Here is a 25,546-nt window from a genome sequence, read left to right on the forward strand (position 1 = left end):
GTGCGCAGTACTGCATGACGCTGGCTGCGCATGCGCGCCAATGCCCAAAGGTGCACAGCAGGTAGGGCAGCAGTTAAGAAACAGAAACGACTGCCGTCAGGATATGCACTTAATCCTACTACGTTTTGTTTTTGTTTTTGTGTTTTTTTTTTGCTTTCTTTAAAGCAAGCCAGCCTCTTTAGATTTTCCTCGCCTTCACAGCTTGGCGTTCGTGTTAGTTCTAAGGAAAATCTGGCTACCTGGCGTAGTGAATGTAGGCAATTGCAAGTACATACTTGTGCATACATCATGGCGGACCCAGGGGGGGGCGGGGTGCTAAGCTTGAAGTATCATGTTATTTGAGTAGGCCTATCAGTTCTTCGAATTCTCTAATTTTTACTTTTTTGTCGTATTTTCGAATTTGTATTATTTTACACAGCAAGTCACAGCAAGTTTGAATATTTTCACAGGTTTAGAAAACAACGAAAATTCTAAAATTTTGAATTTTATAAAATTATTAAATTTCTCGAGATTTCTTATTTTAACAGCCGATTTCACAAGCAATTTAAATTGGAAAATGATTTTTTATTTGCTGTCAATTTCCATATGAAATTCAAAAAATTAAAATCATTTTTCACTTAAATTGCTTTCGTGGAATTGACTGTGAGGATAATTTCCAAAATTTCAAAAACTATCAATCTACGGGAGATTTTAGACATTTTTTCTAAAATGATAATATTTTGAAATGTACAAAATTAATGAGATTTTAGAAATTTTTATATTTTCCAAAATTTTGAGAATTTTATTTATTCTAAAATCCATCCTAAAATGAAAAAAATGTGAAACATCACAAATTGTCGAAAAAATCTTATGTTCATGGTACTTGTTATAAAAAATAGAAGATTCTTAGAATTCTAAAATATATTAACATTTTTGAAAAATCCAAAATTTATCCACTTTTCTTTAAATTTTTTGAAACAACGTCCAAAAATTTTTTGAATCTGCAAGAATTATTAAAATTTTTAAATTTGCAAGAACGACGAAATATGAAATTGTTTTCAACATTCGAAAACTTTTAATTTCGTTTGATAAATTTTTTATATTCGACACTTTTACTTAGAAAAAATTTGTTAGAATTCCTACAATTCTCAAAATTTTTTAAAAATAAAAAATTTCTATAAATCTAGTTTTCATCATTATTTTAAATTGTGGTGATTTTTGAATTTGTATAGACGATATATGTTGAAAAAATTTTGCCTTCCGCCCCAAGAATTGCTGCTGGGTCCGCCCCTGATACATAGTATGCACATAGCATAGCTGGCTTACAATTTCATGGCCAACTGACTGTTGTAGGTGCAACAACAACAATGCGATATCTCACCTTCTTCTTGCTGTGTGGGAAGATGATAGCGCTCTTGGATGTTTCTCGTCGCTATTGCTTTTAGTGATTACTGTGCGTCTGTGATTAGACATCGCCGGATTAAAATTTTCATCCCCAAGCAGCAGCCTTCACTTCGTACTTATGATTTGTCTTACTGGCACAATCTCAGTTTCAAGAAAATTTTTTCTGTAATTTTGTTTTGTATCTAATTTCTTTGCTTTTAATTCAGGTGTTGTTGGCCCATACAACCTAAGGGTGTGTGTACGCATGTTGACGTTGTTCATTACATTTGTTGTTTTTGTAATGCATTTTAGTATTTTTTTGTAATTGTCTGCCGCTTTACTGTGCTATCCGTGCGTAGACTTTTTATCCTGTTGCTCATTAACTTGCCATGCAATAATAAATTAAAATAATTTGAACCGATACGACAGCCATACAAAGGGGGCGGACAGATGAGTGAACGAATGGCCGAAGAGACCGTTGGAAGGGGAGATGAAGAGTCGATTGTCGGGGAGATATGAAGTGACCATAAGAGTGAGCTGAAGATCTATTGAAAGAGACAAGCGCGAAAATAAGGAACAACTATGTATAAGAACAAGGAATCTTAGTTGTTTTTTGTAGATGTAAGCATTTATTTCTAGAAACGGGAGACAGTCAGGACCAGTAGGTTTATTAGTGATAAACTAGTCCACCATTTATGGAATTTAAATATTAACTATTCTTTACTGCAAGCAACGACGGAATTAACCACAGAGTAATTTGTTAATTATATTTTAGTTTTATTTTATTCTTAATGAAGAAGTACATTTTTTTACTAAAAGTTTTTAAATATTAAATTATTTTATTTTTGCAGTTTTTTACTGTTTGTTTTTATTTAATGTATTTTTATTTCATAAACTTTTTTTGTAATTTTTTATTGTATTTGACTTTTATTTTATTTTAATTTTAATTTTATATTTACTTTTTCACTGTCTGTCTGTATGTATGTTTGTACGCGCATCACTCGAATGCTGCATGGATTCGCATGAAGTTTTCACCGATCTGTTGCTAGAGGTCTAACTTAAAATACAGAAGAAAAAATTAGAGAGTTGCCACCTGCTTAAACATTGCAGTTTAAGAAAATTGATAAGATTAAGTAAATATTGCCATATGGCTGTCAAAAGAAAGAGGTTTAAGAAGACTGCAGCAGAGAATATTTTTGTGGGAGATTGCCACCTGCTCGCAATTTTTAATTTTGTTTAATCGATAAGAAAAATTAAATATTCCAATAATGATATCAAACTAAAGAGGTTTGGGAAAGTTTACTGCCGAAAATATTTTTAGGAGGGCTGCCACCTGTTTGAAATTTTTATTAAATCAAATTGATAAATTAAATGAATACGGGTATCAAACTAAAGAGGTTTAAGAAATTTTCCTGCGAAAATATGTTTGAAGCGGGTCGCCACCCATTTGAAAAATTTGATTCAGTTAAATTTATAAGATCAGTAAATATTGAATTAGTACACCATTGAAGGAAGAGCCTGGTATTTAGACTCGAGTTATAACTTGTGCTTAAAATTTTCATAAAAAAGGAGAAAATTACATACCTACTTTCTAAATCCTTCTAAAATATGTATGTATATTAACTAACACTTACATTAAAAAGAATTAAATATTCTACATAAATCGAAAATTTGTTTGAAAATCTCACTACAGAAAGCTCTTTAAATCTATTTTACAACGCTTTTATCAACTTTTACTTTTAAGGTGCGCCGGGTATTTGCTACTAAATATTGAACAAATATTTTTCCAGCTCAAGGCCACATTAAAACCAAACACAAATTTTAGATTTTGCATTTGTTTTCATATGCCGATATTTCAATTCCCGTCTAGAGTCATCCGTTTTTTTCAATCCTGAAGATGACATTAAACTGAAGTCGAAATATCGGCAAATAAAAGCGAATTCAAAATCTAAAATTTGTGTTTAATTTTCATGTGGTCTTGAGATCTAAAAATATTCAGCATTTATTTTTTAATTATATTCTACTTTTATATTTGAAATATCAAGATTTTTGTTTTAGACCTTTGCAAAATCGTTATATTATTATTTTTATTTTTTCCATCAAGAATAATCGTTAAATTTTGATCTTTATTTGTTCGTTAAAATTTAATCGTTATTTCGTAGTTTTTAATTTTTTGATCAGAAATAATGGTTATTTTGGGTTTTAATACAGACTGTGTTGGCCGTTTTAAAAATTTTGTGATCTAGGAAATTCAATTTTGATTGATTGATTTCGACCGACAAAAAAGTATAAATTAATAATTATTCTTGAGCGAAAAAATAAAAATCATGAAATAACGGTTAAATTTTGTTTTTTTACCTTTTTATTTTGTTAATTTTTAAATATTTTAATTTTTTATTTTATTCTTTTCAGGGTCCGAAATAATTATTATTTAAATTTTTAGATCATGAATATTCTTTAAATTTTAATTTTTTTTTCGATCAAATCGAATCTTTATTTTGTGATTTTTACTTCTTCGATAATTCTAAACTTGTGAGACCATGTTTTTACGATCACTTTAAATATATTATGATCTAAAGAAGCACATCTGAAAATATTCAGAATAATCAGAAATTAACGATTATTTTTTTATCGAAAAAAGTAAAAATAATAAAACAATACATCAGAAAAATAGAAATCAAATTTTTGGTGTAAAATTATGATTTTTATTATAAAGATCATAACCGTTACGGTCCCAGATTTTGGTATTTAATTTAACTTTTTTATTTTATTCTTTTTTTTTTAAACATTTCCACATATACCTACTTGCATATTTTCTTGTTTCCATCTTCATACAATTTAACATCCTATGCCTCCTTAAATATGCCCTTTTTTCATTTCCCTCGCGGCGAAGCGCAATGATTTTTCGGTTTGTTCGGCCATTAATTTCCCATTGATTGTCAAAAATTGATTCTCTATTGGATTTTTGTTCTTGTAATAGCATTTGCTGCTGTTGTCGACGCTGTCTGCATTATTTTGGCTGCAACAGCAATTACCTCTACTCCACAAAAATTTTCTTCATACACATTAATGTGCATTTTGTTGTTGCTGCATTTACCTTTCATAGAGTTAACTTGTTGTAATGCTGCATTTGTTGTTGTTTTACTTTTGGCTGCTACATTTAGCCATTATGCACCACCGCAGAATACCGCATCACCTGCTGTTCGACGAGACACGCCGTAGGAATGGCGCCATTCGAATTCGTCATAGACGTGCACATTTGCACATACCTTTAATATGTATGTATGTCAGTAGCAGACGGAGTTAGCCACAAAAGTCAGTTTTTTAGCCAGTAGTTGCACTTAAAGGGTCACAATATCAAGCCTCCCACGCAGAATTGAGTTTAAGTAAAGTTTGAACTGAGTTGCCTTTTTATTCAATTAATTAAGATGTGGTGAAGATTTTGCAAATCACACAAAGTAAAAGAGAGAGAGAGAGCTGAATTCAAAAATTGTAACTGTACCTGCGCTGAAGATACATTTCAGATATTGATCTCATGAATAAAGATAAATTTTTTAAGTTAACAAACGCAAAGCTCTCACTCATCCATTCACTCCTCCATGTTTTTTTGTAGTATTAGATAGTACATGGTCTATTCTGCGTATCCTTTATTGAGTTTACGAGGTACCCTTCAGGGTGGGCTTCCATATCCTTTGTTACTCTGTTATAGTATTTGGCTAAACGAATTTCTGCTTTGCACTACATCGAAAGTCGTTGAAGTTGTTCCAAATACAGCTAAATTAGTCATCCTGATGCTCCAGGCTGCGTTAGAGACACTTGTAATAGGTTGAGAACGACGGACAGTGACCATGCTTCCCTGCTGGACAGGGTCAGGGTGGAGTATAAAAGTTGTGATTGTCAGATAATGGAAATTGACTTTGACCACAACTCCGAAAACTATTTCCCCAACAGAAGTTATTAGGAATCCGGATCTTCCAAAATGGAATGGTCGGTAACTCGATGTGCGCTCGGGAATGCCAAAAATATGTCCACCTACATTCTGTTTGACAGCACTGTGGTATTCCGGAAAATGTGTGGAACAGGCGTGTGTTCGAGAAAGGGAACTGAGAGAGGATTAGGAAAAGCGGATCAAATATCCTTTGCGATTTTTGTTTTCAGGAGTTAAACAGAAGTCCAGAGCAGCCAGCAACAGCAGGTGGACTAAAAAGCTACAGACATTCACTGTTTAGCGCTAACTCGATCGCACCTCACCGGAACACCACTAGCTACTTAGATGAGGAAGAAAGATAATCCATTCAGCCTGGCATATTCGAGTACTCCATGCTCAGCGGAGATGGAGCGGAGAATATCTTCAACTTCTGAGCGCCGCCTATACAGTTCAGGAAAACTCCATCAGAGGTTAAGTCAGGATTCGCAAGAAGGTCAATATTTGTTTATAGATAAATAGGGACGGGTCTAGGGGAATCATCTCTGCTTTTACTACAGCTGCTCATCTAATCTAACCTATTTATGATCTCTTGAGGTACGTGCATTTAGGTAGTCGGGGAAAGGTTTAGCCGTGGATGGAAGTTTCCTCTATACAGCCATTCCACAGCGATTTTCAATGGCTCCTTTTTCTTTTCTGGTTTGTTTTGTAGATCTAACCTGAGTTTTTGCTCACCGAGAGTTAGAATTAAGTATAGCGTTTTTGCACAAAAAGCCTCAGACATAAATTTTGATCCACAAATAGTTTGGTCCATAGTTGTTGTGATCTATCGCTTTTCTTCGATTTTCACCATTACAGCTCATAAAGTTTTTTCTCAACCTTGTTCGGTGTCCGACTGGTTTAGGCAAAGGGCAGAAAGAAAGAACGATGATTCATGACTTGATGCCCAGCTTCCTAAATCAAACGAATCGTATGTTGACCTGCTCAGATTTGTTTGCATGTATTTATTTTAAAGTTTGAAAAATCAAAGCAATTCAAAACACACTAATTAAATAGGATTAGCAGCAATAAGACTCCTACAAATCTACTGAATTCCGCTTTACACAAAGTCATCGACTTTGATATTTCAATATCTGTAAAGGAAGAGGCAATTTCAGCCGATTTTGATGAAGAATCAAAGTTCTTTTTCCCACTCACCAATGCCACATAATCCTTTGAAAATGCGCGAACAGACCGGTACTTTCGGATTGCATTGCGAACAAGGTGCTCCGAAAAGGAAACCCTCTTTATATCTCCTGCCCGTACGTGGCCAATAATAACAAACAAACATATAGTGACCGTTAGGGAGGCTAACGAAGAAGAAAATGGATGGAGAGACAAATAATAAGCGATATACATATATAGTAATTTTTGGAAGGTATATTGAAACCCTTACTGCGCAGCATTACAGCCAATTAGCTGCACTAGCGGATAGATCAAATGCGAAAAATTGCCCACACTCTGTGATCTGTTCACGTAGAAATTATCCCAACTTTGCCGGTAGCCAAATTCATTGAACCACTTGCGCACCAAACGTGCCGGCCATTTTTTGCTCACTTTGCCTTGGTAGAAGAGATAATTTTCGTTTACTTGCAGCTCGGCTGGTCCTTGCGGATAAAAAGTAATAGCCTTGTGAGACTCTAAGCGAGAAATGTATGGAAAGAGACAAAATCGTGAATTTATGTACCAACATATTGACAAGAATCGCGCTCCATTCGACACTGTTTGAGAAACATCTCGGCCCTTAACTGCAAATCCACGCTCCAGTGCTGGAATGGAAGAGAAAGGAATTGTGTTTTTCAATTCTTTGAGGCTTTTGGGCATCATTTCTTTAATAACTAGAACTGGTGTTTTCTTATAGCGTACAGAGAGAACTAATGCATCCGCCATATGTTTACAACTCAATCGTTTTTGTGTAATATCAGCCTATCTTTGCAGATAGTTTAGATTTGCTTTACTCAATGAAACCTTAACAATAGCGCTTGAAACCAAGGTAAGAAAATACTTTGGGTTTTGGTCTCTTACTGCCTATACTTAAAATACGGGATGCTCTCTTATTGTTCTGTTGAACTAAGCTCGAGTTATGAGGAACATGCCAACTGAGGAACAAAAAAGGCCGCTAACGTTTGATCACAGGAGGCTTAAGTCCAGCGCAGATTCAAAAATGTCTACAAAGCTCATATACCCCCGACCACTCAGCGACCACTCCTTTCAAATAAGTAGGTATTACAGACAACCTCGAATGGGTTTCAACTAACAATTTAAGATTAATTTTTCGTTTGTCTAACAGAATAAACTCAGGTCGAAAAAAATGTACAAACGAAATATGACAACGAGGGTGGCGGAACTAGAGATCGTACCAATTTTAAAATGGTTGAGATGGGCGGCATGTGGAAATTCTTTAAAAAATAGCGGGCGGGATGAGACCAAAATCTCTTGCCCAAACTTTCAATAAATCCCGCCACTTACAAAGGTCAATAAAAATTACTTGGAAAGCCATATGAATTTTAGTTAATGATAGATATAGCGACCCACAGGACTCGCAGTTCAATTCCGAAAGACGTCGGTATGGGCGAGTTCGTTACCTATAAACCGAATGTAGGGAAGGTCGGGATCAGAATTGAATATGTCGACCCGCGTACATCTCTACTCCGGACCAAAATTGACAAGGAATGACGAAAAGTCGAAAGAATCATCCAACACGAAAAAATAATTCCTGAATCCTTTGTCAGGTTAATTTCTGTAGCTTTCGGACCGTATACATACATAATACTTTTTCAGTCGCAGAGATCCTGCGTTGAATCCAAGAAAAGGCTGTTTCTCCCCGAAAATATAAGCTCAGGTCGACCGATCATTCTGCGATAAAAAGTGTTTCTTATCCTCTAAGAAAAATTGTACACTCAGGTAGCTTTTTGTAGTTTTCTCATCGTATTATTTACCTTCAGTCGCAAAGATCTAGCGTTAAATCAAGAAAGTTTCTCTTCGAAAGCTCTCGACTGATTTACGATAAATGTTTTTCTTTATCCTCTAAGACACCAGACATCTATTTTCTTTTATATTTATTTTATTTTATTTTAGTTTATTTATTTTATTTTATTTTATTTTATTTTATTTTATTTTATTTTATTTTATTTTATTTTATTTTATTTTATTTTATTTTATTTTATTTTATTTTATTTAATTTAATTTAATTTAATTTAATTTAATTTAATTTTAATTTATTTTAATTTAATTTTATTTTTTTATGTTATTTTATTTTATTTTATTTTATTTTCCTTCCTTTTATTTTTTCTCTTCCTTTTATTTTTTTCTCTTCCTTTCATTTCTTTTCTTTGCTCCTCTATTAAACGATACTTACCACGATATTCATGTTCGCAATCTGATATTGTCTTGCCACTCTATTTCTTAAACCATTATGACCGAGTAAAAAAGAGTTTATTTGGTCAGCGCCTAAATGCAAGAATTTGATGGGATCACAGCGCGGTTCTTGAGCCTGAAAAAAGAAATAAAAACATACACATTTCGAAAGTTTATTCATGCTCGAAATTGTACGCGAGTCGAAACTATTTTGCCTTGTGAGTAAGGTAAAATGTCTGAGCTCGTGTTCTGTGGTTTGCTGCCAAGGCGGAGTCCAGCGGGAGTTTTCTTATTGAATTGCGAAACTTTCTTCAATGTTTTTCTATAAAATTTGTATAATTTTTTATTTTTATGAACTTCTGATGATGCTCAACGCAGCCGCTAACGAGTCATTGTTTTCGTTAAAGAAGAGTTGCGAAGTTTTTCTGCTCGCGATTCAAAAACATGAATGAATTGAAGCTCCTGATGTAATTTTTACTAAAGAAGCGAGCTGAAATGGTTTTAGCTGTTCGATCGCGAATTTTGTTTGCTGCTATTTCTCTCCACCTTGAACGTCAAAACAGGCTATGGAAAGGCACGTTTTCTTTAAGTGAATATCATAAATTGCGCTTAAATGAACCTGCTGTAGAGTCAAAATCAAAAAGGTCAGCGAGCCGAAAGCTTAAGCTCATTTTTGCAGTCTCTTACTTTGATTGACATTATTTTGCTAACTTACCGCGCACACGAAATGTGGTTTACCATTGTCGCATGTGATATTGTTTTGACATAGAGCAGCATACTGAGTAACAGCTTGTGTGGAGCTAAGAAAAATGCAAATGGCCACAAAAATATGCATGCTCTTGAGTTTTAGTTTGTATTTTAAAGTTAGAAGCATTTGTGTTTTTCTTTTAGATTATACATGTAAATATTTATATTTTTTCAATTCTTCTGCTGTCTAATTTATAATAATTGAAAAGTATTGATTGAACAATTGGGTGCTTCAGCTTCAACAAAAATTAAGATAAATAGTATTCTCACAAGTACTAGATTTACCCCTACTTCCGAATACATAATAATTTTTCTATCTTCTCTAATTGGGTACTGATATATAAACCCCAAGTCTAAACAGAAACGAAATTGTTGTACAAGGTCTTATAGAGAAATGTTGTACCTAAAGTTGAGGCTTAAAAGCATCTTAGCTGCACTAGATCCTTCCAATCACCAGATATAATATCCATGTTCGTTTCCACGACAGTCGGGTCTACGTATCCGGAACGTCTTTGATTTATATCTTCCCGAGGACTAACACTACAGCATCATTCGTCAAAAACTCTTTGGGAAGATTTCATTACTAAGATTGACACACAATAATACCGACAATATACCGTCGACGATATCAGTAATGATTACGATAAATATGGCGATTACGTTAATGATGAGTACTAAGATAAAGCCGAATCGAATCGATATCGAATTATCGATAACAATAAAAAATATCAAAAATGGTTTCAATGTTATCGATAAGGATAACCGCAGAAATACCTACAAATAAATTAGTAAAACCAGACTTATTTTTTTTTAAATACCACTGTCACTTTATTTTACGTTTAAATGAGTGGAAACGGGGTGGGGAAGTCGTAGTGTGGGGTTTTTGGGAATTTTATTTTAGTTACCAATTAAAATTTGCCAATTGATATTAGATACAATTTCATTTAATATATACATACATTTTTAAACACTTTTCTTCTGGTTACAAATAAAGTTTGTATTAAATGTTTTTTTATTTTAATTTTTTGAAAATTTTTCGTTCCTTTTTTTTGTAATTTAAATTTTTTAAACAGCTTTTTATTGATATTCTCATTTCTTTTATTTCACACATTGCTTTAAAAATTTTTTATTTCACTTCTGCTTGTTTTCATTTTTAAAATTCTTGTTGCCTTCACGTGTTTCTTATTGCAATGACTTGTAAAATTTTAATTTTGTTCTGTTTTTGTTTCCATCATTCATACATTAAATTTTAGTAAATTCTTTCAGTTTTGCATGATTCAATTTAGTTTAGATTTTATTTGTTATCTTTTTATTTCTTTTGTATGTTTTTTGTTTTTGCTATATTTTCTTTTAACTCTTAAACTTGCCTGATCTTTAAAATTAAGTACATACATATTTAGTTGTTTTGCGAACTAAGTATTGAGTAGATTTTTAGTGATATTTTTTTAGTTTCTTTCAGCTAATTTTAGATTTCGATAAAAATTTTTTATATCAGATTCATAAATAATTGCTACAAATTTTTTTATTTAAACTTTGGTTTTAAGCCTAATTTCCAGCTCTGTTGCTTGAAACAGAACTTTGCCGCTGCTGTAAATTTTCTTGAAGAAGGAAATATACGAGCATTTCTTTCTTGAGAGCTGCGAACTGATTTAAAAAATTTGATTAAAAAAAATTAATTTTTAATTTCTTGAGCGTTTTTTATATGAATTTTCCATATCTTCTTAAGAGCTGAACACTATGCTTTAAAAATAAAATTGCATATGCTTTCTTTATCCGTCTTTAGTTTTCATGTTACAAAACATATTTTTTTATAAAACTTTTTTTTATTCATTGCAACGTTTTTTCTTCTTTCCTAAGTAATTTTGAGTGCTTCCATTGTTTAATTTTATTATTTTATCTCTTTGCTTAAATGTTTTTCTTTTTGTTTTTTTCAAAAACATTTTTTACTTTTGTAAATCTTGAGTTGCTGAGGTACTTTGTTTCCATATTTATTCAAAATGTTGGCCCTATTTTGTTTTCAAGTATTTGAAGCTATTTAAAGGAAGGGCTTGGAGGGATTGAGGCAGCCGAAGGGTGGAACTGATGCAATATTGATTTTCAAACTACAAAAATTTCACGACTTTAGAGCCTCTACTTTCTATTTTTAAGCAAGAAATGTGCCTACTTCAATCGAGGTGTCTTATAACCCATCTAGTAGATCTGGTGGTTCGGCGTTACGTCAACATAAAGTAGGAGCCGTTGCTCAGGTGGTTTCATTAGCACCTACGGGTACCTGATTATTATTGTGTGATATATTTGTTCCTATGTTGAATGGATAGTGAATCTGTTTATGTATTGTTCATTGTTTTGGTAGTTTTTTTAGGGGCTTTCACAAGCGTCGAGCAGAGTTATTTGCCTTCAGTAGGCAGTGGTTGATCTTTGCTAGCATTACAGCTTGATTTTGAAGTTAATTTATCCAATTCTGGGATATTTCAAGGCATTTTGAAGCCTCTTCAGTGAGTTGGATAATCTCTGACATTGTGAGGACCTCAACAAATTATTTTCGTTCTTGGCATCAGCTGAAGTAAAATTTCATGTGCGCTCTTCGCTGTATCCCTAATTAAATGTTTAACTCTACCTTTACTCCTTCAGTCCCTCCAAGTTCCCGCTTTCATTTATTGTAGTTTTTTGATATTTTTAATTATTCTCTGTTCTCATTGCCTTAACACGTTTCTTAAGCAAATTTTTAATCGTTTCAATTTCACACAAAATTTTTCACAACAATGTTTGTTTTATCATCTCCCAAGCGCGCGCATTGTGTTTCTGCGAGCAATGCGGTTGCATGTTTTCTATTTCGTGCGTTTTACATTTGCATTATTTTTAATGTTAATTTTTTTTTAAATTTTCAAATCAACTTATCCATTTATTGCTTCTTTAATTTGCTACGATATTTTTTTTTTTTAGGATTTCGTATATTGCTAAACTTTTAACAGTTGAAATAAATTAGTTTTATTTAACTGCGTGATTTCAACGACTTATAACAAAAACATACTTAGATCACAAGCCATTTCAAAAAAAGGGGAAAAAGGATTACAACTTTTTGATACAGGAGTCTCGCGGAGCTCAAAAATTTAAGAGAACGCCGCTATTGAACACCAAAAAAGCTTCTAAAGCCACGAAACTGTAATTAAAATACCAAAAATACTGTAAAAAATATTTTTGTGCGACAATTTTCTTGTTGATTTTATTTGTCTTTGAGGTTTAAGGAGTCCTTTAGTTATGCTTAGTAACTAAAAAAACTGATTTCATTTTAAATACTCATATTAAAACAAATTTAAAAAAAGTTGAAAGAACATTATTTCAACGCTGTTAATTTTTCCACTTAGATCACTTCGTTGATATTTTTTCTTTTGCTTATGAATCTAACAAAAATATTCAACAAATTAGTTACAACTACTAAGTAAAAATAAAACTATTATTCATACAACAAAAACATTTTGGAGGACGTTATTTGAGCGGTGGATTTGGTTGAGAGGACTTAAATCGAGTTTATTCCCTATAAAAACAGAAACTATAAACAGAAATAAAATCTGGTACTTAATAGTTTTTTGGGATTCTTTGAGTATTTCGTGTATTCAGGATTGCATTGATAACTCTGGAAACTGCTATGCTCTCAGATCACCTTTTAATCTCAGTACTGATTCTATGTCTTAGAAAACTAGAGAAATATTGTGGTTTCAGAATCAAAGATTACTTGGTCCAGAAAAACTGTTACACTGTATACACTAAAATCTCGGGAATATTTGGAAATATGGAGCAGAGATAACCTCAGGAAGAAGTATGCAAAAATTAGTAATATTAGATAACTTAGAATAATATGAGAATCTCCATAATATCCCAACAGGTGTATATATTTGGAGCCCCCAAATTATATTTGGATCACAGCATCCTTTGGTTGCTTTAAAATCATGGTCCAATATCGGTGGTTGGTTGTGATCTCGAGATCGAGCTGATAACAGATTGAGACACTTTTTCGTTGAACTTCTCGGAAGTAAATATAAAAACATAATTCTGCTTAATGTTGAAAGTAAACATATAACAGATGGAGAATTTTATAGTTTTCTTTTATATTTTCTGTTTAAAATTGTACTCAAGCAAAAGTTTTTTTTATTTTTAGAGTTTTGAGAAATTTTAAATTTTCTTTTTTATTTTCATGAAAATTAATTTTTTTTAATTCTATAATTTTTTATTGTATTTTATATGTATTGTAACTGTTTGTGGTCTCTGGCTTGCTTTTGAGGTATTTCGTCGCAAATTTTACTCATATTTTTCTATAGTTACTAATGGATTATTTTTGAATTTTTTTTTAATTTCACTAACCAAATTAAAATCCTTACCAAATGAACTAAATAATTTCAATATTGCACATTATTCGTTGGTAAATATTGAACTAAACAACTTGCAAAAAAAAACAAATACATTTGTATATCGTGCGACGGGGACATACCGAATTTCTAGTAAAATAAAGTTTTTTTAATTATTGTTTTTTCACTGATATGCACATTTATCGATATTTGCCAATTGTATTGCATGCTTTTTTAAAAAATTTTCAAAAAACTAAACAAAAATTCCACATTATGAAAAAAATTTTAGTACATAGAAAGATAAAATATATTTTTATTTTTTTCCATTTTTCACCAAAACAAATTTTTCACAAAAAGAATTTTTCATAAAATATTTGAAAAAATCAAATATTATTTCCTTTTTAACTAAAAAAAACTTGGAAACTTGTTTTCCAAATTTTTCGTAACATCTTTAAAAACAAAATAAATTTTTTAATTTGAATCTATTTTTTCAAACCCATTTTTCTGCTTCGCTTCTCTTCTACTTTTTATTCTTTTTTTTGTTGCTTATTTCTGATTTTACATTAAAATTTTGCTTAAACTTGCCGAAAAATACACTTATTTATGTTTACAGTACAATGAAATAGTTTTCGTTCTATGCTGCTTAGTGTGCTAAAATTTCTTTTAATATAATTTTAATGATATTTCTTATGCCAAAATTTTTTGTTCTTTGTGTTCCAACTTCAATACTTTCTTCAAATCTTTTACTTAAATTTTTTATTACTAATTTTCTTATATTTAAAAATTGATTTTTATTTTAAATTTCGTGCTTTCGCCATTTACCTGTTTGCTTTTACTTTTATTTTTGTATCAGATATGAAGATCCCTGACAAGAGGTCTTTTGATAATTTCACAATTTTTTATTTCAATGTATTTACGGTGTGTTTCATATTTATAGAACATATCTGACTATTTCTGCTAATTCTTGCAAATATAGTCTTCGATTTTTGTTGTTTGCAGATAAGTTTCTTGTTCTCAAGCAACAATGTTGCATAAATGCTGTATAAGGGTCGTATAAGAGCATGTATAATATTTTTTTCGTCGTCTTCTTTTGTCAATTACTTTGTCCATGTGTTGCATAAGAGTCGTTTGAGAGTATAAGAGTAAATTAGCCAGCTCTATTTTTTAATTCTTTCTTTATTTATGAGTAAGCTATTGAGCCTGCACCGATTGTATAAGAGTCGTCTGAGAATATATGAGTCGTATAAAATTATTAACCAGTTCAATTTCTTATCTTTTTTTCGAGGAAGCTACTGAGCCTGAAACGATTTTTGTGTTCATATTTTTATTTTTATGCTCCACATTTTAGTCAGATTTTGCTTTGATTCTATTAAAATTCATTTGCATGAGAGTGGTATAAGGGTCATATAAGAGTCGTAGAAGAGTGTTTTGTAGAGTTTCAACTGTTCTGTTATATTTGAATGTCTATTTGTGTTGCGTTAGTATTCGTATAAGAGTTCAGTATTGCCAGCTATGCGTATTTTTTCTCAATTGAAAGTCCACATATTTTTGTAAATTTCATCTCTCGTTAGTCGTACAAGATCCATATAAGAGTACTGCTGTAATGAATGATCGGTATTTTCATTACTATTTTCCTCGATGGTTCAATATTTATGCCTGTCTTTAGTCACTGAGTAAACAAATGTATGGTAAAAAAGAGTGGCCGCGAGCTTTAAAGAGTATAAGAAATCTGTTCGTTAAAAGTGTAAATGGTTCTTAATTTTTTCGTTTGACTTAGAATATTTTACGAGCCAATTCTTTTAGGTTTTACATAGTGTTTTCTTTATGCTCACATGTAGGGTATATAATTCGTTTTAATCAGAAAATGCTTTTCCAGCCCAATGGCTTCAATTCTCATTTCGTTGCTTAAATTATGTAGTATTTAAACTTCTGCATCGTAAGTTCGTTTAGTCTGATTTTTTTTATAAAGATTTTTTTTTCTTTTGGAACAAATATACATACATAAAATGTCCTGTGCAAGGTAGTCCATATTGTTCGTTATACCTCTCGTTAGCCACGAACGCGTTCAGCTGTAAATAGTAAGAGATTAATGAGATTAGTGGTTTTGTAAAACACCGATTAATATGAAGATAAAGATAAAAATATGGCAACTCGAATAAAAATAATTTATTTTCATATGGAAGAAACCCGCAACACCTTCGGCGAGAAAAATTCTAAAAAATCAACAGTAATTTTTAGTCATTTGAAACTTGTACATTATTGGACTAAAATTGAATGGGCTATAAAACTGTGTACTCAAGAAAATCCAACAGTTCTGAGAAAAAAGTTTGAAATTTGAGTGAAACTTTGTTGATTTTTTTGTAGTTTTCTACAACGCTGAACTGAACTTTAATTGAAAATTCCTAAAAATAAATAAATAAACATGAGGGGCAAACCATATCATAACTTTGAAATGGGGGTGCTGTTGATATGTCCGATACTGTATTTGTGTAAATATTTTATGGTGTTTCTTTTGTAATCAGAGCCTATAAAAATATCTTGGTGGAAGGGGAAATATTTTGAAATTTTTATGCCTTGGAAATAAAGGTAGCAACTTACTAAGTATTTTTTTTATTCAATAAAATAAATATTGGCGTTATGCTAATCATTTTCTTTGTTTGGAGTAAGATTTGCAATAAAAAATTTCGAAATTTAAAAGAAAGTTAATAATTTTTTGTAATGAAAAAATTTTTATTTTGGCAAAAAAAATAAATCTTGGTAAAAAGAGTTTTTTCCTCCGCCACTATTTTTCGTACAATTTTATTTAAAAAAATATATATTTTAATAAGTTAAAAAAAAAGTACAAAATTATCCAAAACTTTTGAAAACACGAAATGTATGGAAAACAAAATTTTGTTAATTTCGTTAAAGAAGAATTCATGCAAAAAATATTTTAACCAAAGAATTAAAAAAAAATACAAAAATGTTGGAAAATAAAAAATTCGAAAAGTTTTAGATATATAATAAACAGTAACAAAATATTTACAAATACCATACAATAAATATTATACCAATAAAATTTTTACATTTCCTGCCACCTGACCCAAAACTTGTATTAGAAAAAAATGATGAAAGAAATGATTTCAAAAATTCGAACCATACTTTTTTATTTCATATTTTTTTTTAAATTATCGAAATTTTCTTAGTAGTAAAATTTTGATCGGAATCTGTTATACATGGTATACAAGTTCTTCAACTTAAATTGCAGCACAATATTTCTTAATGTTTTTTTTAATAAAATTTTTTTATATGGTTGCAAAGTTGTAGCATTTCTTTTATGTTAATAAGAAATTAATGTTGGTTTTTGAGATTTTCATTTGCTTTAATTCCCATTTTTTGTTTGCCAATCTTGATTCCAAACCAGTTTAAATTTGGAACTAAATTTTTAAAGGTGAACTTGTTTTCATAACCAATTCTTTTCGTAACATCTAAAATGCAAACTTTATAAAAAAAATTTAAAAAATGTTTTGTTAATATATAATTGTCTAAAAAAAAATATAATTATAAATTTCCTGGGCTCGTGCAGTAATTTCCACCTTCTTTTTTCCCTCCAGTTATACTAGTTTCACGGTATTTCAGAATAGGTTAGGCAATGGTTTTAGACATACAGATTTTCAGACTGAGTTTCTGCACATGAGCTTTTGGTAAATCCATATCGAGATCCAGGACGTTGGATTGTGCTGTGACAAGAAGGTATAAAATAGCGTCGGTCACTCTGCCTCAGCTAAACGGGTACCAAGTAATTTTAATGAACAAATCGACATTTTCAGGCCTTACTCTGGAGAAGAAGTTGGGCTGAAAGGAGAACATGGCCTTACGTTATGAGAAGGCTTCTAAGTATATTAGGACAAGAGAGCCATAGGTATGAAATGAGGTTTGTGCGTTGTTAGACCAGTTAACCTATATGGAGTTATCATATGGTTGCTTTTCCAAATTAGGGTGGCCAATCTTAAATAACTGAGCAACGAACAATGGCTTAGTATCATCTGTTTGACCGGATCAATCTAAATATCACAAAATGACGCTTTAGATGTCGTTTTAGATCTCTTACCTTTGGGTCTAGTGGGACAGTAATTAGCAACTTTGTTGCTTTTCGCTTAAGAGAAACATTACAGTGGGAAGCAAGACCAAAATTGAATATTGAGTAATTATTATGTTTTTTCAACGATCCCAAGGGGCTACTTGTTATTAAAGTGTTCTGCTTCAAGGAAAAATCAGTTCACTCTTAAGTTTGTCGGGTAGTCATTGATGGGCGGTTAAATGAAGAGCTCAGGTAGATAGCCGTCTATCAAGTTGAGCTGGACTAGGAGTTGGTTCTATCTACGTGCCTTAAACCTAAGAACGTAAAATTTTAAAAAATTATTCTTGTTGAAAGCACAGCACCGATATGTATTTCTGAGACTTTTTCAAATGAGTTGAATACAAGAGAACATTTGAGCACAAGTTCCCATTTGAGCACAAGTTCCCGTGGCTCGTAATTTTGGGCCGAATCTCCTTTTTTCCTTAGTAATGAGCTCGTGTAAAGTATTGTGGGAAACTGCAAAAAGCGGAGAAATCGTCTAAATTTCCTTATGGCTACGAGATCATTGAAAAAATTATATACCTAATCAGATTTTGCCAAGTGGTAAAACAACAATAAACACTTGGAAAGAAGAGCTCAAAAACCTGCCAAATAAGCAGGAAAAAATAGGACAAAAAATTATAAAAAAGGAAACATGACATTTCGTTGTGAAAAAGGTCAAAATACAACAAAATAAAGTGCCGAATTGTGTAGATAAGTCTAATTTGAAATGCATTAAAATTCGGGTAGGTAAAAGCAAATCAGAGAGCAGCGCAGCTAGCCAATAAACAAATGTGTCCTGCCATACCCGCGTCGCGCTTGCCAGCATGACCTCAGCGATCTATGTCAAACTGGTTGATGGTTCATTAAAAATTTCACGAGAGGTTCATAGAGGAGGTATGCAGAGCAGATACATAAAAGGAGGGAAAGGGAAAGTTCAAACTGGTTTAATTAACCCTCTTGGCTTTAATGTGTCAAATAAACCACACGCACGCAGACAAACAAAGCAGAGACGCATAACACACTCAAGATAAACAAAAGATGCAACACAAGAGAGAAGGACGTGTGAAAAAGGGCAAACAGCGCAAGGAGGCTGAATAAAGGAATACATTTGACGTACCTATGAATTTTGATAATTATAGGCAGCGTTTTTTCCCCCCACTTTGTTGGTATCTGTGTCAAGTGTGTTGACATTTAACATACAATTTCAATCAATTGTGACAGCAGGCATATTTTTTAATTAATCAAAAGTCAGAGCTGGAGTAAACTTGTTTCAGTGAAAACTTCTAGTCAACCAGCCAAAAGCTACCACGAGTCGATGCGCAACTGATATGCTGATGAGCAGCGCCAGCAAAAAAAAAAAAAACAAAAAAAAATACGGCTAAAAGGACTTAATTGGATATCAATGCTTAGAGCTGTCAGCAGAATAGAAATTGATATCAGAAAAAAGTAGCAAAAAAGGGCATATATAACTGATGGAAAAATGCCTGCTAAGCAACTCAATAGGCAAGAAGCAAAATCTTGTCGTTTAGGAAAACAATTCGAAAAAGAATCGAAAGTTTAATCGAGGAAATGTCATGCATGAGCCAGCCTAATTTACATCAATCTTAATTTTTATTACCAAAGAAAATACTAAGTACATATACATACATATGTATGTATATTAAAATATGCATAGAGGAGTAAAATGATATGCGCACAGCGGGGCGTGTGACAATTTCGGCTTATTGAGTTGGAAAGTAGGGTTTCGAAAAACGTCACCGTCAGCGGCGGTAGCTCAATCTATGTAAATACTAGGGCGATTGAATCGATTTTTCCAAACCGGTTCTCACCGTTTTTTTTTTTCTTAAAAATCTATAGGTGGTTTTTTTAATCTTGATTTTTTGGAATATCGAATAAACCGGTTTTTTTTATCGAACAAAATGATATTTTTCTATTCATACATATCTTGACTTCTCAATAAAAGTTTTGAATTTTTCGAAGATTTCAAGCTTTTCCACTTTAAAAGTATCCCAATAATTCTCACTGTGTAAAAAGAAGTTTTGGTAAAAGCTTGAACCTTTGTTTGTTTTCAAGAAAAAAATATTTTAAGATTAAAATCTATATTTTAGAAGATACATTCGATTAAATATACATATGTATGTATGTGTGTACTTCCTAAAAATACTTTTAAAATTATATCCTTGGTTATTTGAGGATGAACAGGATCATAACCGGATTCCAATAAATGAATTTATTTATGTGTTTGGCCGAGCTTCTCCTCCAATTCGTGTTCTTATTCTGGATGTTGTGACACAAATGGAGAGTAATGCACTTTTGCTCCACCTCCTAAGGAGCTGTTTTATAGCAGAAGTACATTCAGAGGTTTGCCATTGGCTGCCGAGGGGCGACCGTTATTTGAAAATACTTTTTTGATATTGCATCGACCAGAAATTTAATCATGGACTTCTTGAGGGGCAGTGGCGCCTCTTAGCACTCGGCTACGGTGGAAAGGGCACTACTAAAAACCGAAAATAGTAAGAATCAAATGAAATAAAGTATACAAAAAAATAAGACCAAACGTAAAGCACTTTCACTGTAAGAAAACTATGCAAAATTAAACCGGTTTATGCGGTTTTTTTATTCCAAAATTCGGAACCGGTTTTTTTTCAAATTGTAATTTTTCGAATAACTCGAAACAGGTTTTGAAAAAAAAGGCGAATAATCATACACCCTAGTACGTACATAGCAGCTTGGCAGCTGCAGAAGGGTTCGCTAACCGCAATGCAAACTAGCTAAGTGAATGAAGGAATGACTGAATGAGTGGTTGCTGGACTGAATGACAGTTCGTTGAATATGCGGCAAGAGTACGAGGAAGCTGCTGAGTAAATTACGTGAAGGCATACCCATATGTATGTACTCGAATTTGAATGTTTTCAGAAAGCGCGTTAGAAAGCGCCAATAAATAGCGATTGAAGCAGGACAGCATAAAAAACAACAGGGCAATAGCGAAAATTTGCAAAAAATCTAAGGATATGTGTAGCTGTTTTGTTTTTTAAACTTTGGTTTCGCATGCCTACCATTTTTTCATACTACACTTTTATAGTCTCTTTTCTTGTTTTCATGTATTCTTTGTTTGGTATACCTTTTTTCTTTGTTTTGTGTACCTTTTTCATGCCTAATATGCCGCTACAGTCCTTTTTCCACAACTTTTTTGTACAACATATTTTTTTTACCAAAAAAAAATCCTGACCTTTTAGCTGATTTGCAAATGAATGGCGCGTGTGGTGGCGAGCGAAAAAAACAGATACTTTTCTAAGGATACACTGTCACTGCTCAGCTGGTGTTTATTTTTATTCCTAATCTTTTTCTTTTTGCTTGTGGTTTCTGACAAATAATGCTTTCAAGTAAGAAATATGGCACGCGCAGAAAGTGAACAAGTGACACGGAAAGTTGCGAAAAAAGTAGTTGGAAACCCATTAAGATTATTACAGTTTTTTTAAACCTCACTACCACAGAGACTGAGCGAAAATAAGTTTTTAGGGCATATCTATCCTATTTTTTTCATTCTCATGACAATTTGACCGTTTTTTTTATGAACATGTCCTTTATAAAGACGGAAAAGTTAAACTAAAAATATTAATTGCAAAAAGAGCCAAAAGTCGCTGGTTATTGATTTTTTTTTGTCAAAACAAGGCGCAAAACAACGCATACAGAAAACAGCACTCGAGACTCCAGACGATTTACGAATAAAACTAAGTAGATTGTTTGGGGCCAAAAAACTCAGATGTTCATCTCCCAACACATCGCAACCAAATGCCTTATAACTTATTCTTGCAAAAGCCGAGCAGAATCCCAAAAAGTTTTTCACCTTCTCATGCTCTTCAGGGCAGGATGGGAAAATGGAGTTCTCATGTATGCCTACCACAGTCAGGTGTTCGTGCTACGTCAACTGACCAGTCAGCAGCCCAACAAGTTGTCTGCAGTCCTGTCTGATCAATGAGGGCAAAAAAAAACTAGATAGACCTTCAGAAATTGGATCGAACTTGAGTTTTGCCCACCTGCAGTGCCTCGATACCTCCCAGTCATTGCTAAGCGAAGTATTCACACAATTTCTAAAGGTGGCTTCGTTGGCAGAAGGTGGGAGTGCTATAATTGGTTGCGGACTGAGGAATGCCTTTTCTGAGCCAACTCTGTCCGAATGGTCAGATGTCTCATTACAAGATACTCCCGGTGATTTTGCCGAACTAGTTTGAAAGTAGTTAGAGTACTGGCGAATGTCTTAAATGCAGCTTGGCTGTAATTGCAGACTAGTAAACTCCTGCCCCTCCTCCTATTTTCCACCACGTAGTTCATGGCCTTGAGGATTGCAAATACCTCAGCCTGGAAGACCGTTGTTGCGTACTTGCTTTAAACAGTCTGCTTTCATATAACGTATTCTTCTTTGGCGCTGTAACCGCCTATTATGTAGCGCCGTCAGAACGGGTACTTGTACGCCACTACCGGAAAAGTATGCGAAGAAAGTAGCGTACGCAAAATAGAGAGACTCCACAATAAAACTGTTGCTTTTGTAAACAAAAATCAGCTGTTCCTTATGGCCGCTTATAAAACTGTTAGTGTTGCCGGACTTACTTGCATCAAAAGTTGAGAGTTGGCCAGTGTTCGTCACCCTCCATGTAAATACATTCTATTCAACTGTCTCTTTATCGAAAATTCAGCTGCTAACAGCGCCATCAGACTGCGTTCCCTGGGTTTCTGGAAGGAAAAACCCTTCGGGCACGGTTCCATTCTAGACGCAGTACCGTCTGATATTAAAGCGCTGTCCACTGACTATATCCTGTACAGAGCATATTTAAATCCTAAGTTAGGACCAATCCATGCTATATTAAGGGCAACCCAAGATACAGTTTCATGTCCCAGTTTGTCATACCACAGCTAGCTTAGGCGCTGCTACAAAAAGTTCAAGTTCAAAGTTCGGACAGTGGCTTGTCAGAACCCCACAAAAAGTGAAAGCTGTGGCATCCAAGTTTTCACCCAGCGCTCTCTGATCGGACATGAGACCCATCTGACCAAGAGTGGCCCGTAGAAGGGCGAAGTTACTCTCAACTGCTCGTTATCCAGAGATTTCGTTTCAAGGTTTAGGAACTTATTTTGTTTAAAAAATGTTTTGGGATGAACAAAGTTCTATCGAATTCGACTCCTGGAGCAATTGCGTATTTGATGGCACATCTTCAAGTTTTCTACAGTTAAGGCACTTTTTTTTGCTTATATATTTTTTGGTTTCGAATGTATCTATTTTCGTTATTTTTATGTTAAAGGCTAAATAACTCTTTCTTCTCCATTTCGGCACTTTTAGCACACCAGTGTTAGTACAACTATTTTTTTCGCTCACATTGTTCTCTTAGTGATCATTTCATTATTGTTTGTATTGCACGCAACTATTAGTTGTGTTTTTATAGCATTTTTATTGATTCTTTTTCGAATATTTATTGCTTTTATAGCTCAGCGCGCATGTAATGTATTTTTTTGTTGCGAGCAATTTTTTTCCGCTTTTATTTGTGCGCATCCTTTTCACAAGCCAGTGATTGCATCTCCTATATCTGTATGTATCGTACATATGTACATACATATGTGTGTCTCTATAAATTCGTGTGTTATTCATTTTGTAGCGCACCAAATATTTATTTACGAGTACCCGCTCTCGGCCAAAGCACAAATATTGACGCTCAGCAAATAGCAATAAAAATCGCGCTAAACATACTCAGGAACATTCATTACGTTCCTTTTTTCTTTCTATATGTTCATACATACATTAGAGATCATATACACCTTTGCATTGTAGTTGTAGTATTTGTTTGCGCACAGGTTTGCTTTCCTGTCCTTTGTTTGTGCATTAATTGAAAATTACTGTTATCGAGCGGTGCACATTCCGATCGATCGTGCAGGATTTCGTTCCAAATAACTTCGCTCTGCTATGCGTTATTGTCTTTCCTTATTGCTTTTAGACATTTCCTACTTTTTTTTTTTGAATTGCCTTCTAAGGAATTTCAAATTACCGCACATTCTTCTCTCAGGTTTCATTGTACAAACAAAAAGGAGTTAAAAGAAAAAAAATAAAGAAAGTGGTTGAAAAGAAGAAGCACGGTAGCCCTTGAATGCGATCTAAATGCGTTATTTAACTTATCTGAGTTTGCGATCGGCAGGCATTTTTGGTTTGGTTCAATAAGAAAATGGGGCTGCAAATGTTTTGTGTGCGCCTGCAGGAGCTCCTTTCGCGCTATTGTACCACGCTAAGCAGTTGCAAAACCAATAAATAAGTATATTACAAGCACAATTACTTGATTCTGTAAAAATTATGGCAGCTGGTGTCATTTGTGGGAGTAACTAGTTCACACGATTGAAGAGGACGAAATGAATGAGGGGGAGGCTACATAGCGGGATTACGATTTTCATAATGGTTGCAACCCCTTAATGGGACACGGGAAATCATTTAATGCACTTAACAATAATTCTATTCATTTGGAATGAGTTGAAGAACGGGGTAACCTTCACCAATTCTCGAGCATAGATTGGCGATTGTAAAATATGTAGTTAGATTTGCGAATAATGCTCCTAGCGGTATACAACATTTACTCAAGTTCGATTATTCTTTCACTCGCCTACACTTCTCTCTTATGGAATTCTTAACCGGTGTATAAAATAATTAACTACAGGTGCAACTTACTAGTGTCAATCTACGTCGGTCTAATTATAATTATATAATAATTATCAGTGTTCATGAAATTTGGTATGACAAATTGATCGCCTAGGTGAAGGGGCCAAAACAAGAAGTCTAGAGTTGTTTTATCAGCTGAAAATGTTTTGACCATCGTTCCTTTAAATGTAAATGAAACTACTTCTGATAATTTGGCGAGAAAAATGATCGCAACAAGAACTAACTAATGCTTTTTAAGAAAAATGTATACTCATCAAAAGAGCAGGTTAGCTTGTCTGACTGGGTGCTCAGGAAAGGCCAAACATATACCAAAAGAACGTCGGTGGTGCTGCCAGACACATTTGCGACCAATGTGACTTTGCCCACGAGCCTTGCGCATTGTTGCAGTACATTGCCGTCCCTTTAACGAATTGTATTAGACATTTTCCCCTTTCTCGATTACTAGGTGTAAGCACGTAGTTGAACTTCGAGCTTTTAGTGCTGAAAGATAGACCGTCATCCATTGTTGCTTCGTTATGATGGCACTTTTTACACTTTTTGCCTTCCTTTAACGGAATTGGTTCAGCCGGCGCTAGGCAGCTTTTTCCACTTCAACAGCTTTGTGTTCTGCCTACTTGTATGCAATCTATGACGGTCTCCGAAAATGCTTTATGAGAGGAAAGCTTCAATGCAAGCTCCAAAAATACTAAAGTCGTCCGGCAGCTTAAATGACCTACAAATATCTGGTTCAGAACAGTAAACCGCAGCTCCTACTCCTTCGTGTTTTTAAGAACCTTCAGTGCAAGTGTGCTTGGCATCATCTTCTTTCTCCTTACCATCCCCTTCTATTTCAGCTTAAAGCCGCCAAAGATGACGCTATACTACTGTAACCATACGTCCTGAATTCAAGCTGACCCGAGGCATAAGGTCCCGCAGCGGCTGTAAACATTTTGTTCTATGGTACTATCCATATATCGATACCTGAATGGAAGATTGATCTA

The 25,546-nt window shown here is 33.4% G+C and overlaps 2 protein-coding genes across 2 annotated transcripts in view; both read right to left on the minus strand.

The window, feature by feature from the left end:
• Window positions 1–6,295: 6,295 nt before the first annotated feature.
• On the minus strand, window positions 6,296–15,824 carry LOC108361874 (uncharacterized). The gene is made up of 6 exons (XM_017614636.1): window positions 15,775–15,824; window positions 8,685–8,819; window positions 7,014–7,095; window positions 6,723–6,933; window positions 6,485–6,636; window positions 6,296–6,420 (listed from the first exon to the last, which is right to left on the minus strand). The coding sequence occupies exons 2-6, from the start codon at window positions 8,694–8,696 to the stop codon at window positions 6,332–6,334; spliced, it is 546 nt and encodes a 181-aa protein (XP_017470125.1). The 5' UTR covers window positions 8,697–8,819; window positions 15,775–15,824; the 3' UTR covers window positions 6,296–6,331.
• zld (zinc finger protein zelda) overlaps window positions 15,092–25,546 on the minus strand; it is a 59,843-nt gene continuing 49,388 nt past the window's right edge. The window contains exon 3 of the mRNA XM_017614626.1: window positions 15,092–15,842. Within this exon, the coding sequence (XP_017470115.1) occupies window positions 15,823–15,842 (20 nt within the window). The 3' untranslated portion in view covers window positions 15,092–15,822. The remainder of the gene's footprint in view (window positions 15,843–25,546) is intronic.

Source organism: Rhagoletis zephyria, unplaced genomic scaffold (genome assembly GCF_001687245.7).
Source record: "Rhagoletis zephyria isolate East Lansing unplaced genomic scaffold, Rhagoletis_zephyria_1.1 Rzeph_scaffold_00019, whole genome shotgun sequence".
NCBI classification, from domain to species: domain Eukaryota; kingdom Metazoa; phylum Arthropoda; class Insecta; order Diptera; family Tephritidae; genus Rhagoletis; species Rhagoletis zephyria.

Coding starts and splice junctions, on each gene's coding strand:
- LOC108361874 (XM_017614636.1), bottom strand. Junction 6,637..6,722: donor ATTGGCTGTAATGCTGCGCA/GTAAGGGTTTCA, acceptor CTTCTTCGTTAG/CCTCCCTAACGGTCACTATA. Junction 6,421..6,484: donor CAAAGGATTATGTGGCATTG/GTGAGTGGGAAA, acceptor CTTCCTTTACAG/ATATTGAAATATCAAAGTCG.